Genomic DNA, 17,230 nt, shown 5'->3' on the forward strand with positions numbered 1-17,230 from the left:
TCTGGAGCCACATCATATGCCGTTTTGGCTTGCCCATGGAAATTGTGAGCGATAATGGCAAGCAATTCACTGACAAGAAGATTTCCAGCTGGCTCAAGGAATTGCGCATCAACCAAATTTTCACTTCAGTTTATCACCCTCAAGGGAATGGACAAGTGGAACGCGCGAACCAAAGCTTGTTAAATGGGCTGAAGAAAAGGTTGGAGGGAGAATCCCATTCTTGGGTCGTAGAACTACCTAATGTCCTATGGGCTCACAGGACATTAAGCAAAACCAGCAATGGCGAATCCCCGTTCAGCCTAACCTATGGAACAGAGGCAATGATTCCAACAGAAATTGGATGCCCATCCCATAGAGTGCTCATGATGAACAACATTGATAACGAGCGCGAAAGGAGGTTGGATCTCAACTTACTTGAAGGGCGCAGAGAGGCGGCTATCATCAGTGAAGCCAAGTACAAGAAAAAGCTGGAAAAATATTACAACCAGCGCGTGAAAGAATGCCATTTCAAGAAAAATGATTTTGTCCTTCGAAACAATGAAGCTAGCCGCGCGATACCCCCGGGAAAAATGTCCCCCAATTGGGAGGGACCTTATCAAGTCTCGGAAGAATTGGGAAAAGGCGCATACGCTTTAAAAGATTTGAATGGAAAGAAGATCCCGCGAGCATGGAACGCGGCACAACTTAGAAAATGTTTCATGTAAAAATGTCAAGTTTGTAATCAAGGCTTTTTAAGCCATTATGAATAATGATACGCGCTATCTTCTCTTAATGTGGATTCTACTACCTTTTAGCATACATGTTTCACACTTCCCTTTATTAGTTTTGAGCAATATGACAACATTGTATTGACATCAAAACGAATTAAAAACGAAGTAAAACATACATGCGCGAGCTTCAAGCTCAAACGCGTTAACGAGTCTTAACTCTAAAACGTCAGGGCCTTAGCCCAATTCTATTACCTTTTGCATACATGTTTCACACTTCCCTTTATTAGTTTTGAGCAATATGACAACACTATATTGACATCAAAACAAAATAAAACGAAGTAAAACATACATGCGCAAACGCGTTAAAGAGTCTTAACTCTAAAACGTCAGGGCCTTAGCCCAATAATGTGAGCCTTAGCTCAAACAACTCACAACATCCATCCTACATGCTGCGCAGCCTGACCATAAAATACCTAAACACAACTAAGGCAAAGCAAACGCCAAAACATAATTGTTAAGGTCTCAGGTCGAGGTCGCGTATAAAATTGTAATGGATATCTGAGTAACACATTGACGCGTAAGGCTAAAAAAAATCATAATTCCATAAACGCGCGATAACGTCGCGCAAAAGAGGAATAATGAAGCGCCAAGACACGTGTCAATATAATCAAGATATGGCAAAATCACTTACAATATGACAAGGGTTAAGTATAATAAATTCCTTACAACCTTGTTCTTATTCCAACGCGCAAGCATATCGAATATTCAACAAGCAAACATGCGATATAAAGAGATGAATGGGAACGCGCAAGATGCGAAGAAGGGAAAAACAGAATTTCATTCAAAAGCATTGAAATTTACAAGTTTACAAGATGAGATACAAACTACAAATAAAAAAAATAAATAAATAAATAAAAACATGAAGGGCTTCTCAAGTCTCCACGTTGACATCAGCCTCTTCATCATCCTCATCATCGCCCTCGGCATCTGGCGCAGCCTGCTCCTCGTCATCTCCAAACTGACCATAGTCAAGTTCTTCATCTTGAATGGAGTCTTCTATCGCAACAGCGTCAGGAGCGGATCCTTTGGCCACGCCAGAGCCGCTAGCAACGCCAGCATTCCCCGCGCCATCATCGCCGCCAGCCCCTTCGCACTCGTCAAGTAATTTCTTTAGCGCGACGAGATCGGGCTGGTCAGCAAGCGCGGATATCTGCAAATCATAAGGAAAAATATGAGTACAAAAAGACTTAGAAAATAAGTCAAGGTAATCTCATTAAAGTTAAAATACCTGCGCAAGGATGGGAATGGGAGTGTTCATATATTTCTCCCCCATCGCGGCCATGTCCGCGCAGGCCACGTCGCTCTGATAAGGGTACTCGGATGGGTTCTTCTTCAACATGCCATATTCATAACCATCCGTAAACCCTTCAGCTCGACCCACCAAGCGCGCGGCAGCGTTGCAGTCCATCACAAGGGCCTGAAACTCGTCTGAGTATTTCATCGCGAAAGCGCAACGAGTCATGCCCTGTGAGATGAGCCAGTGGCGATCCTGCGCGAGGCCAGCAACAGACGTCTCGAGGGCAGGAACCTGAGAGTTTAATAACTCAACAGTTTCCTTAGTCTTTTTCAGCTCCTCTTTGTCGGACGCTGCTGCCGCCAAGATTTCTTCTTTCTCCGCCTGCGCAGCATCAAGTGCTTCCTGGCTAGACGCTGCCGTCGCCAGGGCTTCATCTTTATCGGCCTGCGCGGCCGCCAGCTCCCTCTTCAGGCGCGAAACCTCACTCTCCAGTGATGATTTTTCAGTGATAGACTGGACAAGAGCTTGGTCACGCGCATCTGCGCATGAAACATCTGCGCGTGAGAATAAAGAGAAGACCTCGCGCATCCTCAGGATAGGCGCGCATCACACATGCACATAATTAACCTCATCCTTATCCAAATCAGGATTAGGGCAGCCTTGATTGGCCGCATCCGCCTCCGCCGCCTGCAGCTTCTCCCGCGCCGCCAGAAGCTCATGCCCGCGCTTCACGAAGGCGCTATTGGCACTGGCTCTGTTCTCACTGAGCTCGGCTTGGAGCTTTTCAGCTCTCTCGCGAGCATCAGAAAGATGCCAAGCAGACACCTTAGCCTCTTGCTTGGCTTCCGCAAGAGCATCACGTACTTTTACGTAATCAGAGCGAAGCTCTTGGGAGGCAGCAATGAAGGCCGACCCAGCAAACATATGATCATTGAGCAGGTCGTCGCGAGCGCGGTCCTCCTGGAACCTCCTTTCAGATGGAGGCACAGCATGAGCCCAGAATTCCGCACACACACCCATGGACTGAAAGGTGCTGTCTTCAGTTATATTCCATCTCGGGCGATAAGTGTGATCGGCTTCCTGCAAAAAACAAAGAAATTGTCTAAGTCATCAAAACATTAAGATGGAAGTCCGCGCAGCGGAGCAAAAAAGAAACTATACCTGCGGGGATGAAGCAGAAAAGTCAGCGCCAGCCCCACGAGATGGCTCCGCCGCGAAACCTCGTGGCGCTGTAGGGCTGGCGCGGGCGCCATCGGAGTCTTCAGCTGCAAACTCCTCATCCTCCTCTGAAATAGGCCTCTTCTCCTGCGACCGAGAATCAAAATCGGTCTCGCGAGGAGGGCTGTGCGCAGGAGGAGGTGAGGGAGGTCTCGGCGCCGCCAGGTCGGCGCGCAAAACGGCCTCCTGCTCCTTAGTAATCCCGATGAGGGGAGATTCATCGCTTGCAGGAGCAGGAGCAGAGCCAACGGCGCTGGCGCCGGCGCCAGGAGTGCCGCCAGAAGCTTGTACGCCAGCTACGGCTTCTATGAAAAAATCAACAACAACAAATGGTTTATGACTTGATCTAAAAGAAAGTCAGAAGAAAAAAAAAGAGCGCAATACGTACCTTGGCGCAACTCCGTTCGCGAAGCAAACATCGCCATGAAGTCCATTCTACCCTTCTTTGAGGGTAAAACGGGGGACTTCGAAGCGACCTCCGGCGCAGCCTCGGCATCTTGTTGCGCTGTCGCCGGCTCTACAAACATTTGAGTTCGCAAAGATTCATTAGTAATTCTATAAGAATCGCGCTCATAGAACCATAAAAGATAAGCAAAGGATAAGCAAAGTATACCTGTCGAAGGCGCAATGCCACTTCCCTTTTCCGTAGCGCGAAGGGAGGAGGTAGCGCCACCATACCTCAAGTGGACAGGAGGTCTGCCCACTTTTTGAGGCAGGGAAGACAAGGAAACCTTGGTGGTAAACCCCTGGGTTTTCCCAAATCCCCCCGCCTGGGTAGGAGGATCCTGAACAACAGGTGCATCATCCTTCTTCTGTTTCTTACTGGCCCCTGCGCCAGTTTTCCCCTTAGCTTTACGCTTTAGTTGGGGCGGCTCCTCCTCCTCCTCCTCTTCCGCGAGCTCCAGCTCGTAATTTTCGAGCGCATCTACAATACATGCAACAGAAGTGTTAGCAAAATTTGGTATTCTAAAGGAAAATGCATAAGTACAAAGGCTTACCAGGCGCATCGCTGTCGAAGACAAATCCCAGATCAACAGGGATGAACATGTCATCAAAGCGATCAGGGAAACCAACCTCCCCAGCGCCAAGCGCGACGGAGCCACCCTACATGTGCTCATCATAGGCGGCATGGATATACTCCTTGGTGACTGCACAAAAACAAGTCAAATGATATCAGCAAAAAGAATTATATTCACACAGAAGTAAAGCAATGAGATTAACTTACATAATCCGTCGACTTGGATAACGGGCTCAAGCGCGCTGTCCGCCCACCTCTTGCTCATACCAACCCCCACCAGCGCCTCCTCACAAATGTTCTTGGCGGGGGATGGTTCAGCGGTCAGCTTATTAACCCAGGCGCCAGTTGGGTTCTTGAGGACACCCACATCCGCAGGCGCAGAAGAAATCGCGCGCACGGTCATGCGGATGGGGATCACACCAGCCCTTATGTAAAAGAACCTCTCAGACCAGTCATGAAGGCTCTTGAATGAAACAGTGGAGCACTTCACCTTCTGACTGCGAGGAACAAATGAGAACCAAGAATCTTGGATCTTGGGCTTGTAAAAATACTGAAAGCGCCGAGGGGTGGGCTTCTCGCGCTGGGATTTGCACATGAACTCAAAGTGAGTCATGCGCACAAGTCCAAACGGATGGACTTGGGATATATGAATCCCATAGAACTTCAGCACCGCACCCACAAACCTTGTCATCGGAAGACGAAGGTTGCAGTGGGTGAAAAAATGGCTATATAGGGATATATAGCCGGCAGGCGGGTCCGCCGCCGTTTGCCCGGCTGCAGGCAACATGCAGCCAAACACAGGGAGGAAGCCCTGAGAGGCGATAAGGCTGTCAAGATCAGCCTGCCTCAATTTGCAGGGGATTTCATTCCACCTCTTCACGGCTTTGGTCCTCCCTACCTCCTCCGATGAGACCTCAGCAGCCTTCTTCCCCTTGCCGGTCTTCTTCAATGTAGACATTACTAATGATTTTCTATGGCAATGGATGGGGGAGATTGTGTTGTCTGAGCTATCAGACATACAACTATGACAACGAACGAAGGTTGTTTCTGAGCAGCAGATATTTGGGAAGCAGAACAAAGGTAATCAGAAGACAAAGAAAGAAAGAAAAGCTCAGAAAAATACACAACAAGATGAAGGATAAAAAAAAAAAATCTAAGGGCTGGTTTTTATAGGCCCAGGAGAGAGAAAATTGGGTGCTGATCGGACTTCACGCGCCCCACTCGCAGGGGTAAACCAACGGAAGCGCGACACGTGTCAATCACACTGTATGAGGGGACACGAAAAGAAATAATACGGCTGTTGCCAGAGTTCACGCGCCACCACTCGCAGGAATGACCAATGCGAGCGCGACACGTGTTCCTGACACTCTGTGAGGGGACACGAAAGGCAACTGTAGCACCTCGAGCACACGAAAGGTCTGACACGTCTCCATCACGTACATAGACGATTCGTTTTCAACCAAAAGGATAGATCTTCGCGCAATGACGAGTAAAAAGAAGAAAAAGACAAAACCCCTACTAAAAGAACAAACTGTTAAGTCTAACATCTATCTTGCCTCGCTCGCGCGAGACAAGACACACATTAGACTGGGGGGGCTTGAAGAGGTATGTACCCGCCTCAACAACGAGCGAGGCGGGTCAACCCACAAGATATAGACAAGAGTCTTGAAATCAAAGACATTACGAAGGCACAAAGCCAAAACCTACGCGCATGGCGCATGTCACATATGCTCAGGCATCATATGCCCAGGCACCACACATATTACGAAGGCACAAAGCCAAAACCTACGCGCATGGCGCATATCACACATGCTCAGGCATCATATGCCCAGGCACCACACATGCTCAGGCATCATATGCCCAGGCACCACACATGCTCAGGCATCACATATGCTTACGCATATCACATATGCGCGTGGCGCATATCACATACATCTGCGCATGAAACATCTGCGCGTGAGAATAAAGAGAAGACCTCGCGCATCCTCAGGATAGGCGCGCATCACACATGCACATAATCAACCTCATCCTTATCCAAATCAGGATTAGGGCAGCCTTGATTGTGCACGTCAGACAACCTTCCAGAAGGTATCTTTTTAAGGAAATAAGAATATGCTGATGTTGACAGCTGCCAAATGAAAGGTGGACAACTCAGCATGACACATGTGCTACCACGTGATTGAAACCAATGAGAAAGCACCAGGTGTCCCAGAGGACACGTGGCGCAGAGCAATTGGAGGAGGCCAACAAGGCTGAGCCCAATCAGTGGAAACCCTAGCACTATAAATACAGCATCAACTCCACAAGGAAAGAGGGATCCAACAACACACAGTTACAGTCAGTAACACACACAATCACAGCAAATCACAGAGTATTCAGCTATTAAGCAATACTCTCCAGATTTCCTTACTCTCATAACATTATCTTCTCCTACAAATACTTATTCTCACACCGGAGGGTTACCCCAAAGAGGACCCCTCTGTCCCTTTCTGAGGGGTAAGTTGACGGTGCTGTTCATTTTGTAGGTGGAAGAGCCCAGATCCAAGAAAACCATCGGTGAAGAAGCATAATCAAACCCGAGGAAAGTAGATCGTCCACCAGTGAGTCGATCTACGTTTCTTCAGTACCGTTGGTTGGTTGGTTTGTATGGTCTAAAGATTTGCCAAAAATATAAAATCTGTTCATCAGAAGGTGGCAATAAAAAAAAGTGGAAGTTCCCAGTGAAGAGAAGCAGCATCGTACGGCTATCTCTCTCTTTTACTTTGACAGTAAATAATAATAATAATCGAATCCACTTACATTTTGACCTTTCTTTCTTGTTCTGGGGTTACTCCAATCACCCAAATTGGTCCCATTTCTTCTTTATGCTTTGTGACTTATACATTACACTACATCACTGCATCTTCTTCTTTATCAAAAGGGCTGTGTTCCACCTTTGTCACAACATTGTTTCTTGTTTCAATTCATGAGACACTATACTTGTTTATTTATAACTGTCTTCATGGTTTTGAAAACCGGAAGCGGTAAAACCCATTTTTTTAATAATTAGCCAAACCGCTTAATACAGGTTTGGGATTCGGCTGTATAAAAAAACAGTCTAGCTTTTTCTTTATAGGTTTGACTATGTTTGATACGCATTTTATTCTTCCGCTTTAATCACCACACACCTAGCTCTCAATCTTTCAAATTTTTCGGTTTTAATTGTGTTATTTTGTGGCGTCTATAAAGTATACAAAAAAATGTGTCATCATATTCTCAAGTGTCAAGAATTTAAGCAATATTCTTTTGTAACAAGAGCCCAAAGTTTAGAATCTATTTTACGTCTCTAAAGATATCACACGAACCATATCTTAATATCACAAGTGAAAACTGGGACAAAACTAAGCCATAAACCAATTAAAAAATCCTTTTGTTTTTCCTTTTTAAGTAAATCATTTGAGTATTTATGTTTGAATGCCATTATATATTAGTGGTTTCTTTTTGGATTCGGAACTCTAGTACGTCATACCAATAATTGACGGTTGAATACTTAAAGTTCCATCTCAAAGTTCGAACTCAGGTATTAGTGATCGGTAGGCTTAATGGCTTACCACAAAGTCAAGACACCGTAAAAATAAAAGTTTATGTTTGAATAATTCTTCAAGAACTTTAAACTTCATTTTCAGATGATTAATGTTTAAGCTTTCAAGTTTCAACTTAACCAGAAGTCCTGATTGTATTTAAGTTATTAGATTTTCTTTTCAGTGTTCTTATATATATACTTTTTATATAACTTATTTATGATATATAAAACTTTGATTCAACAAATTCATATGTTTAAACTTTTGAAACAAAATCACAAGATATAAGAGATGCAGAAACAGAAGCATGAGCATCTACTTTTTTTTCTTTTTATTGTAATGGAAGATATAAAGATTAAGAAACTGTTGTCATCATTGATTAAAGTGCTATTTCTTTCACCCCGTGTCAAAATCACCACTACACACCCCACTCCTTGTCAGCTTTATTTCTTTCTATTCTATCAATTAAACAAGAAAAATAAATCATAAAAATAATTTTTCTCTGTGTTCTAAATATCTAATGTTAAAACTTAAATGTATGCTCTCTACATGTTTCATATCTTTTTAGGATTTGCCTTTATTGCTTGAATAGAATGAATGGTTGATCAACTCAAAATAATGAACTTTCTAGTATACAAGATATGAAATCAATATATGTATCATAAAATGATTACAATAACTATAGCCAAAGTTTAATATAAGATAACATCTCCTAATGATTAGGAGAGTTGAAAGTTGATAACATTACATTATATTTTCTTTCCATCACAGACTAGTTTTATTCTAATAGCATTTTACATTGAACAGGTTAATATACCTTTCTAAGTCCTTTTGTCAAGTTGACAAGTTTTAACAAACTATGCAACTTCAGTAGCATAACAGAGCTAGAATGCATTGCGTATTTTACCGAAAGAAAAAGGACGATAAGACACCCAAATTAAACACTTTAACAGGTGTTTAAATCAACCTATTTTAACAAGCGAAAGCATGTATTACAAACAGGTATCAAAGGCCACCAATGTTGCAGTAGATTGTTAATACCGGTACTAAGTTATTAAGGTCAAAACACAAAATTAGCAAAAGATTAAAATGCGTGAAGACCATCATTCTCTATGTAAAATACTGAAAACGTATATATGCATTGTGGTTATAATTAAGAGCGGTGTCATTATAATGACGATGTGCAATTTAAGGACAATGTTAGGCCACTAGCATCCCGATATCCCTTCTATCGACATAGTAATTAAGATATAAAGTCAGTTAGGGATATTTTTTTACAGGAGTAATTGTTCTCTAACAACACACATGGCTATTTTAGCTATTTTATCAATACCAAAACTTACCACACTTTAGTAATGCTCAGAAAACTGTACTTCATGATAATAATCTCATCCTAATACTCTAGACAAAAATCTTTTGTCTTCTTCCCATTTCTTACTCTGACCACAAAACTCAACGACCAAATACTCTATAGTAACTTGTACTTGTGCAGTGAAACAGTACCCCCACATAAACAAAAATTCACCAGATACACAAGTGACCACATACCTAATCCATAAATCAGATTCTCAACAACTATTGCTCTGTGTATCTCAGTAGATGCATTAAATGAAATAAATAAATTACCTAAAAACAAAATTTAAAAAAATAAAAAAACTCATCAAGTCAGAAAAATATTCATCGTTAAAAGACATGTCTAGTCCAATAACACCTCAGAGAAACACTCATTATTCAAAAATACAGACTACCTTATTGGTAAATGGTGATAGTTTAAAAGCTTACTAAAGTTTATGTAGCAGATAAAGCTCACTTCAATTATTTCTATGAGCACACAGCCAAAAGTGAATTCAGTTTCATCACTCCACTGACAACTCATTTTTGTGGTCTCCCATTAAACTATTTTGGTACATTTTTTTAATCCACATTAACAGGGCCCAATTTCTGGTTTCCATTTCTACATAACTGACATCATCAGCCAACTCAAATTTAACCAAGTACAGTACTACCCTTCCATCTAATTTTTCAGGTGTGGCTTCTAACCATTTAATAGGTGGAATATGAAAACAAAATGCATATAATATACTATAATAATGTTTAAACAACAAGTTACATAGCTTGTATATGATTTTAAATAGTTAGTTATACATTGATTGCATTACCAAGCTTACATGGTTGTGCTAACCCTTCTGGAAATAAGATAAGACCAGATCTGTATGTACAGAGAAGAGTTGTGTCTCTACAAAAAGCTGTCACACAGAATCAAACATGTTAGTAAGTTGAAAAATGTTTGGCTTGTAAAGATTTTAAAGAATTTCATAGAACTTGAATCTATCAAAATAATTTAGAAAGATCGACCAACACACCTTCATAAAAGGTCGATCACGGCTCGGGAAGGAATCAATGAAACTTTCTTTCAACAACAAAGATACCTAGATAGTGGGCATCAGTTAAAAGTCTGTTAGACAAATAATATTAATAAACTTATATTTATATTTTTTTTTTTAAAAAAGGAAAACCTTATCATCATTCGATTGAACATTTGTGATCGTGTGAGAACGTAGGTTAGAGCAAAGAGAATCCAAATAAGATCTTATTACTCTGAGAAATCTCTTTGCAGCTTCAACCTGTGTCCACAACAATCATGTAAGATTCTATTTTCTGATAATATAAATATATTATTTAAGTCTGATAATATATTTATCGGGGTTAAGCGCTAGATTATACCTGCACCTCAGAGCAATCATAAACTTGTCTTCTTTTCCCTAGATAACTTTCGCCCACAAGCTGGGAGTGATATGGACTTAAAGCTGTAAATAATTCTTTGTGTTGGGGCAAATGTGGTAATGATGATGATTTCACCTAAACGTATGAAAATAAAATATTAAAGAATACGAAGCATGAGTATGAATTTGCAAAATTACTTGATGAAATCTCTTACCTGGTTCTTGTTTGCATCAACAAAGATAACATTTGCTGTCTTGGATTGTACTTCGGCAGTTTTGTGCTTCACACCAACCTGGTCAACGTATTGGTAAGTCAAAGCTGAATGAAGTCAACAATTAATTATTAATCATTGGAATAAGTGCTAGTTTGAGAACTTACAATAAACGGAACGGGTGCATCCAAGAAGTCCAGCATATCATTTGGCAACACCTGAAAATAACATGCATACACATTGAAAAACTGAACTTACCAACAAACATATATTTAACCATGGATCCAGTACCGGCATTAAGAAGCTCTGCCAGTGGTAGGGACGAATCAGGGGTATAATTGATAGTACTGAAGCAGATAGTATTCCCTGTAGATACAACCGATTTAAAGATTTAGATAACAAAAGATATTTTAACATATTGTTCAAATCTGTTTATCATAGGTACGGATATGTAACAAGAATAATAATAAGTTGCATGCAGTGAAAATATATATACCAGATTAGAGCATAAGAATACAATCTGCTTCTCCAACAGAGCACCTGCAAATATTGTCAAGACCTGTGGAAGATAAACGAAAAAAAACAAGTTTAAGTAATGCATACAGCAAGTTACAAAATAGAATTAATGGGATAATGTATACGTGTTCAAGACGTAAGTTGCCACATAAGCATGCAATTGCCCATACTGACATAGCAGTTGCCTCCTCATCAAGTGCAAGTGCACTGTGAGCCTACATAAACAAATCCATAAAGCAATTGAGACAAATAATTAACAATGTAGAAACACGTTTATGGTCAGCCTCTTAAAAGGATATAAAAACTACCTCTGCGATTTCAATATCTGTGTTGTGTGATGCCAAATCAGAGCCAGTAATATGTGACACCGTTTCTTCAGGTCTATGAAATTGCAAAGGATGAAGGTGTTCTAGAGGGTGGAACTTGATTGTTGAGCCTCTTTCAGGGATATGCAATCTGTAATACTCACATATTATCTGCAAGGATCCATGACTATTTGCCTGCACATGTTACATAATTAGGTTATTGTCTTATGTGTTACACGGACAGCTTAAATAAAAAATTGACTGTAAGGATGTTAAAAATTGTGGAGAGATGAAAGAGAATCTTGCAACACTTTTGTGTCGCCAAAAAAGAATGTTAACCATATCAATAGCAACAAATACCTTGGCCCATTCAAGAATCTCATCAAGCTCATTATCTTCTTGACTAGAGAAAGATGCCTCATCCATTTCTGCCAAATCAAGCTCACTCCTAATGTTTCTATCTTGGTGAGCCCTGAAAACTGCATCAAGCAATATTTACCATATGATTATCTAAAACCATTTATTAGAATGAAATATTGCTAACTCAAAAGTTTGTGGTCAGATGCCATAATTATCGATATATTAAAGAATACCTTGAAGAAGATTCTGAGCTATCATGGTTTTGAAAACGTAAAAGAGGCAAAATTGCATTTGGTATATGCCTTTGAGTTGGTCGGCTGTTGTCAACTATATCACAAACAGGACCATCAACAGACTCTTGGTTAGATGAATCTGTTATTGTTGCATGATCTACCATAAGGGATTGACCATTCGTGGCCGTTTCAGTGCTAGAATTGTGCCCGTTTGACTGGACAGGCTCTGCAGATCCATTCAGCATTCCTTTAGCTCCATTTTCAGCTGGAGTGTCGCATGTTTTGTCATCTAAATACTCTTCATGGACATCCTCAACAGAAGAATCAAGATCTAAGCCGCTGATACTTTGTCTTAATCGTTCCAACCTTTCTTCAGTGGAGATGTTACCAAGAATAACCATAATATTGATAATAATATCAATAGCTTTACCTTATTAAAAGTACCACATGCAAGTAAAGTAGATGAAAAAAAATGATTTTTATTAAATCGTATATGACAAACCTATTTAAGACGCCAAAATGCAGATCAAAAAAGGGAAGCCTTGTAAGAATGCAGTAACATCTGCGAGTCGTTAAAATACAGCGACTGGAAGCTGCACGGACAGGTTCTCCATCTGACATCATGGAAATTAATTTGGACGGTTTTTGCACCAATTCATCAGCTACCAAACAGCAACCATACAGAATCGAATCATCAGCACCCTACATCGTCTTAAACTTCAGAACCCATATAATTTAATGACATATATCATTGGATATAAGTCATATGTGTTCAAGCATTCAACAATACATGGGAAAAGAAAAAAATTGACAGCAGCTGATAAAATTCAGATATGAAAATGGCAAATTAAGTGGTAAGTTTTTTCATAACAAGTAACGGATGAAAAGTCTACAAGTTGAAAACCAATTTACATAACTGGCACATCAATCAAGTTTCAATAATATATTGAGCTGGAAGTAACCAAACACCAATATGTGTAGAGAAAGTAATGCAAATGCCATAACATAGCTATATATTTTTAACGGTGGTAAGTTTTGGTAATTATAACCTTTCTATTCATTTGGTAATCACAATTACCAAAATGGATCAAATAATGTTTAATCACCTATAACTAGAGGTTTTTTTCCAAAAGAGTTTTGAAAGGAAAACTATTTACCAAAATAGTGTTCCTTTAAAACTATTTACCAAATTAGTGTTCTTGGAATCTTTTCTCACTCCTAATATCATTAGATAACTATAACTTTAATTAAACAAGCAATTTTAAATGATTTTTATTAAATAAAGCTGTAACCTTTTCTTTTATTAGATAAACATGGTCTTTTTTTTCCTAATTTGTATTTTGCAGGTCTCGCAATTTCGAAGTTGGTTTGTCATATTATTATTATTAGTATTATATTAATAAGGTATAATACATATAAGGACTTCATCAAAATTAGAAATTCACGCAATAAGTAGAGTAAAAAATAATAAATCTATTTGTATACAGTAGGGGATGAGATCGGTACACAGTGCCAGTACCGAAATATCGATATGAAATTTGAACAAAACTGAGTACAGAAATACTACAACGAATTTACCGGTTCAGTATTTTTTTTTTATTTTTCATACTCTTAACTTTTGGTGATTTTAATCATTTGACTTTTTATATAAGCTCCATAACGACTATAGTAAATGTTAACTTTACTACTGTACCTCATTCTGTTTTATGCATTTTAAGATAATGGCAATATTTAAGTTTTAGTTTGAAGAGGTTACATATGGAATTAGTTGTTTGAATCACCAAATTTGAAATCCAAGGATAGAGAGAATATAAATTAGCTAATAGCAAACTTGATCCGACTAGAGTTATTCACGAGTTGAGCCAGGGCTCACGCTTGAAAAGCGAGTCGGCTTAACTCGGCTCGTTTATTTTAACGAGTGGAAAAGTCAAGCTCAAACTCTACTTGATGAAAGCTTAAGCCAACTCGTTAATTTTTTTAGAATAATTATAATTATAAATTAGTATAATTGAGAACTTTGGTGCCACAAAAGTTTTTTAGGGCTATGACTTTGACTATTTATGTATTTACTTTCAAGATTTGTTCAAATTGTTAAGTTGGTTTGATGGTTGATGGAATGCTTCATAGTTCTTGATATACTATAATTAGCCCAAGTTCGAGTCCCCACACTAACATTTTTTTTGTCCTTTTTTTTTTTGTTTTAGGTTTTATTTGTTTATTTCTTTTAAGAATGACAAAATTATTTTTTAGGTTTAGTTCTTGTACACATAATGAACCTAATTGATACCGACAGAGTTCACATCGAGTCGTCGTAACACCAATGTTTTTGTTTTAATAATGTTAACTTGACGGAACTATATTTTGGGTTTAGTTCTGAAATGTAACAAACATAGCTAATTCCGACCAAATGCAACGACTGTGTTTAACTGACCGAATAAGCGTTGTTATAAATATGTAAAATTCTGTATCATATGCTATACGGGTATCACTACTATTCTTGATGTTTATTGATTTGTTGTTTGGGTTTAATGTATGTACAGGTACGAACCTAGCTAATACCAACATGATCCGTGTCCATCGCCGCAACGCGGCGGGTTGCTCCCTAGTTATATATAAAACGACAAAAAAAAAATAATAACTCGACTTGAGATCGGTAGCCAGTCGAGTTTTGATGTTCGGTTAGTCTTTTTACCATTTTATTATTTAAGTTTATATCAGGAGATTCTTATAGCTAACATGGAGTATTTTTAAAAAAAATAAAAATAAAAGAGTTATATTCAGTTGATAAATTTTTTATTTTTTTTCTTAAAAACACTAAAATAAATTTATATAATAGGAAGTAGAAATAGCTTAAAAACAAAAAAAGATACAGCACTAATCAAATTAATTCATATATATAAAAAGAAAACGAAGTTTGGTTAAAATTATAAAAGACAAATACAAAAATAAATGAAAACACTAACTTGGTAAATAATTTTTAGGGAACACCATTTTGGTAAATAGTGTTTCCACCAACACTAGTTTGGGAAAAAAACTCCCTAAAAGTATCCCAAAACTGACAAAATTATTCCTGAAAAAGAAAACTTTGAGGTCTATGGATTACCTGTAACCTGAATACGAAGGAGAGGTCACTTTGTTTAAGGTGTTCCTGCAAAATCACAAGCATGTTAACAGATGACATTTAGGAAAAAAGGTGAGTGAAGGGTTTAGTATTTATGAGTTTGCATAAAGGTTATTCTGTCATATAGGTTGGTTTGAATGTAAAGAACATGATGACGAAACACAAAAGTCAACCACAAGCATCCATTTAATTATAGCAGCGTGCATAATCAAACAATGTAGAAATGAGATCTATTAGTTTAAGAAGTACCTGTCCTAGAAGTATTTCATTAAGTTCACTCATAGATGGAGTTCTTTCAACAGCATTAACCTGCAATCACAAGTAGCAATCGATAACACTGATACATTCAAGAGCACATGAGAAAACAAACACATTTATCAAAATATCCAACTGAAAATACAAACTTTCGAATTCCCGAGTTTGAAATTGTAATATAGCAATACAAGATCAATGAAATAACAAACTAATGTTGCCCAACCTCCACTCCAACAGGAAAGCAGAATGAAAGAAGATCCCTATACTTTAAAGGCAGTGGTTTATCGGGAGGGTATACAAACAAAACCTGAAATAAAATATAAAATTAAAATCACATATCATGTTCCCCTCTATTATTAATTATAACGTGTTTTGTGGGAGTAGGGAAGCACCTGAGGCTCAACATTTGCTACCTCCAATGTTGACTGATGTTGACCGTTAACTGCCTTTTGCATCCTTCCGGCACCCGACTGAATATCAGAGTTGGGGTGAAGTCCAACTACCACCATACTCTCAAACAGCCTCAACGGTTCTTTCAATATCCTGCGATGCTGAAATCTTTTTTAAATTGTAAACAATCATTACCCAAATACTGAACCGAACCTGTTCAAAAACAAAGAAACAGAAGCATACCAGGGCCTGCGAATGGAAGCTAGCCCATTGACGTTTCTGCGTCGTTAATACCTCGGGATTGTATGAACTTTTCTCTTCAGTAGTCTGCGATAACCCTTTCAGTACTCTGTAAACTTGATTTTGAAGCTTCTGAAGATGGCCACCACTGTCCTCGGTTGACAAGTACACAGCTCTTGCAACATCTTCAGTAGTCTTCAAGAGAAATTAAGCACCCCAACCCGGGCTATCTGAATCATCATTCTTTTCCATAACCGCAATCCCCTATGTCAAACAGAAAAAGTAAATGCTTATATCAAAACATTCACTCCAATCTTCCATATGTCTGCATGGTAAATCAAGCCCAAGAACACGACCAATCGAACACGGAATCTGATCTCAACCAAGATCGACTCTTTTCTGTTTATTATAGTTCTTGGCACACCTACATGACCTTAATCCATCTATTTACGCTAAAATAAACCATACTAATCCTACTCAAACAAACTAGATAAACTTGCAAAAACATTCATAAACTAACCAGATAAATCTAAACTCTCAAAACTATTAATTAAATCCTAACTAATCAAACTAAACCTACCGCTTTAACCCTTTCAACTTTCTTATAACTCGTTTCAAGATTAACTTTCAACACACATAATCTGAAATTAAATTAAATAACCTATATATGTTTGTTTGTCAACACTGAGACGCATATCTCATACAGTGAATAATACTAATTCATAAAATTACTAATTTTAGATATACAACTCAATTTCATTTCCTACAAAAACACTTAAGCATACTAACTTAGTCCAGATTATTTATTAACAGGATATATTAGTTAGGGTTTACAATAAACCCTAACTTATATGAATAATAATAATAATAATAATAATAAAAGTTAACAAAATAATATTTAAGCAAACAGATAATTTGATTAACAGCAAGTAACGTGTGATGAAACACGATTGAAGTTGAAAGTAACGGAAATAGGTGGTGGATTAACGGAAGCACTGACTGACCTTAGATCCGATTTGGTAATTATAAATATAGATACATGTTTGAAGATACTTGTGGTTTGTATACACAA

At 38.7% G+C, this 17,230-nt stretch overlaps 1 protein-coding gene across 1 annotated transcript; it reads right to left on the reverse strand.

Moving 5' to 3' along the window:
- Positions 1-9,922: 9,922 nt before the first annotated feature.
- LOC143561715 (uncharacterized) lies at positions 9,923-16,362 on the reverse strand (the record flags this gene model as incomplete). Its single annotated transcript, XM_077049715.1, has 19 exons — positions 9,923-10,049; positions 10,167-10,232; positions 10,320-10,427; positions 10,528-10,662; positions 10,742-10,819; positions 10,906-10,956; positions 11,030-11,104; positions 11,235-11,297; positions 11,380-11,469; positions 11,563-11,754; positions 11,920-12,038; positions 12,153-12,246; positions 12,314-12,518; positions 12,583-12,854; positions 15,256-15,300; positions 15,523-15,582; positions 15,752-15,835; positions 15,921-16,079; positions 16,162-16,362. Coding segments are annotated over 19 exons (2,166 nt in total), but the record flags the coding sequence as incomplete, so codon positions are not given.
- Positions 16,363-17,230: the final 868 nt, after the last annotated feature.

The sequence above is a fragment of the Bidens hawaiensis genome, unplaced genomic scaffold (genome assembly GCF_021521415.1).
Source record: "Bidens hawaiensis isolate Kalapana, Puna unplaced genomic scaffold, B.hawaiensis_p1.1 tig00001179_1, whole genome shotgun sequence".
Taxonomy (NCBI): Eukaryota; Viridiplantae; Streptophyta; class Magnoliopsida; order Asterales; family Asteraceae; genus Bidens; species Bidens hawaiensis.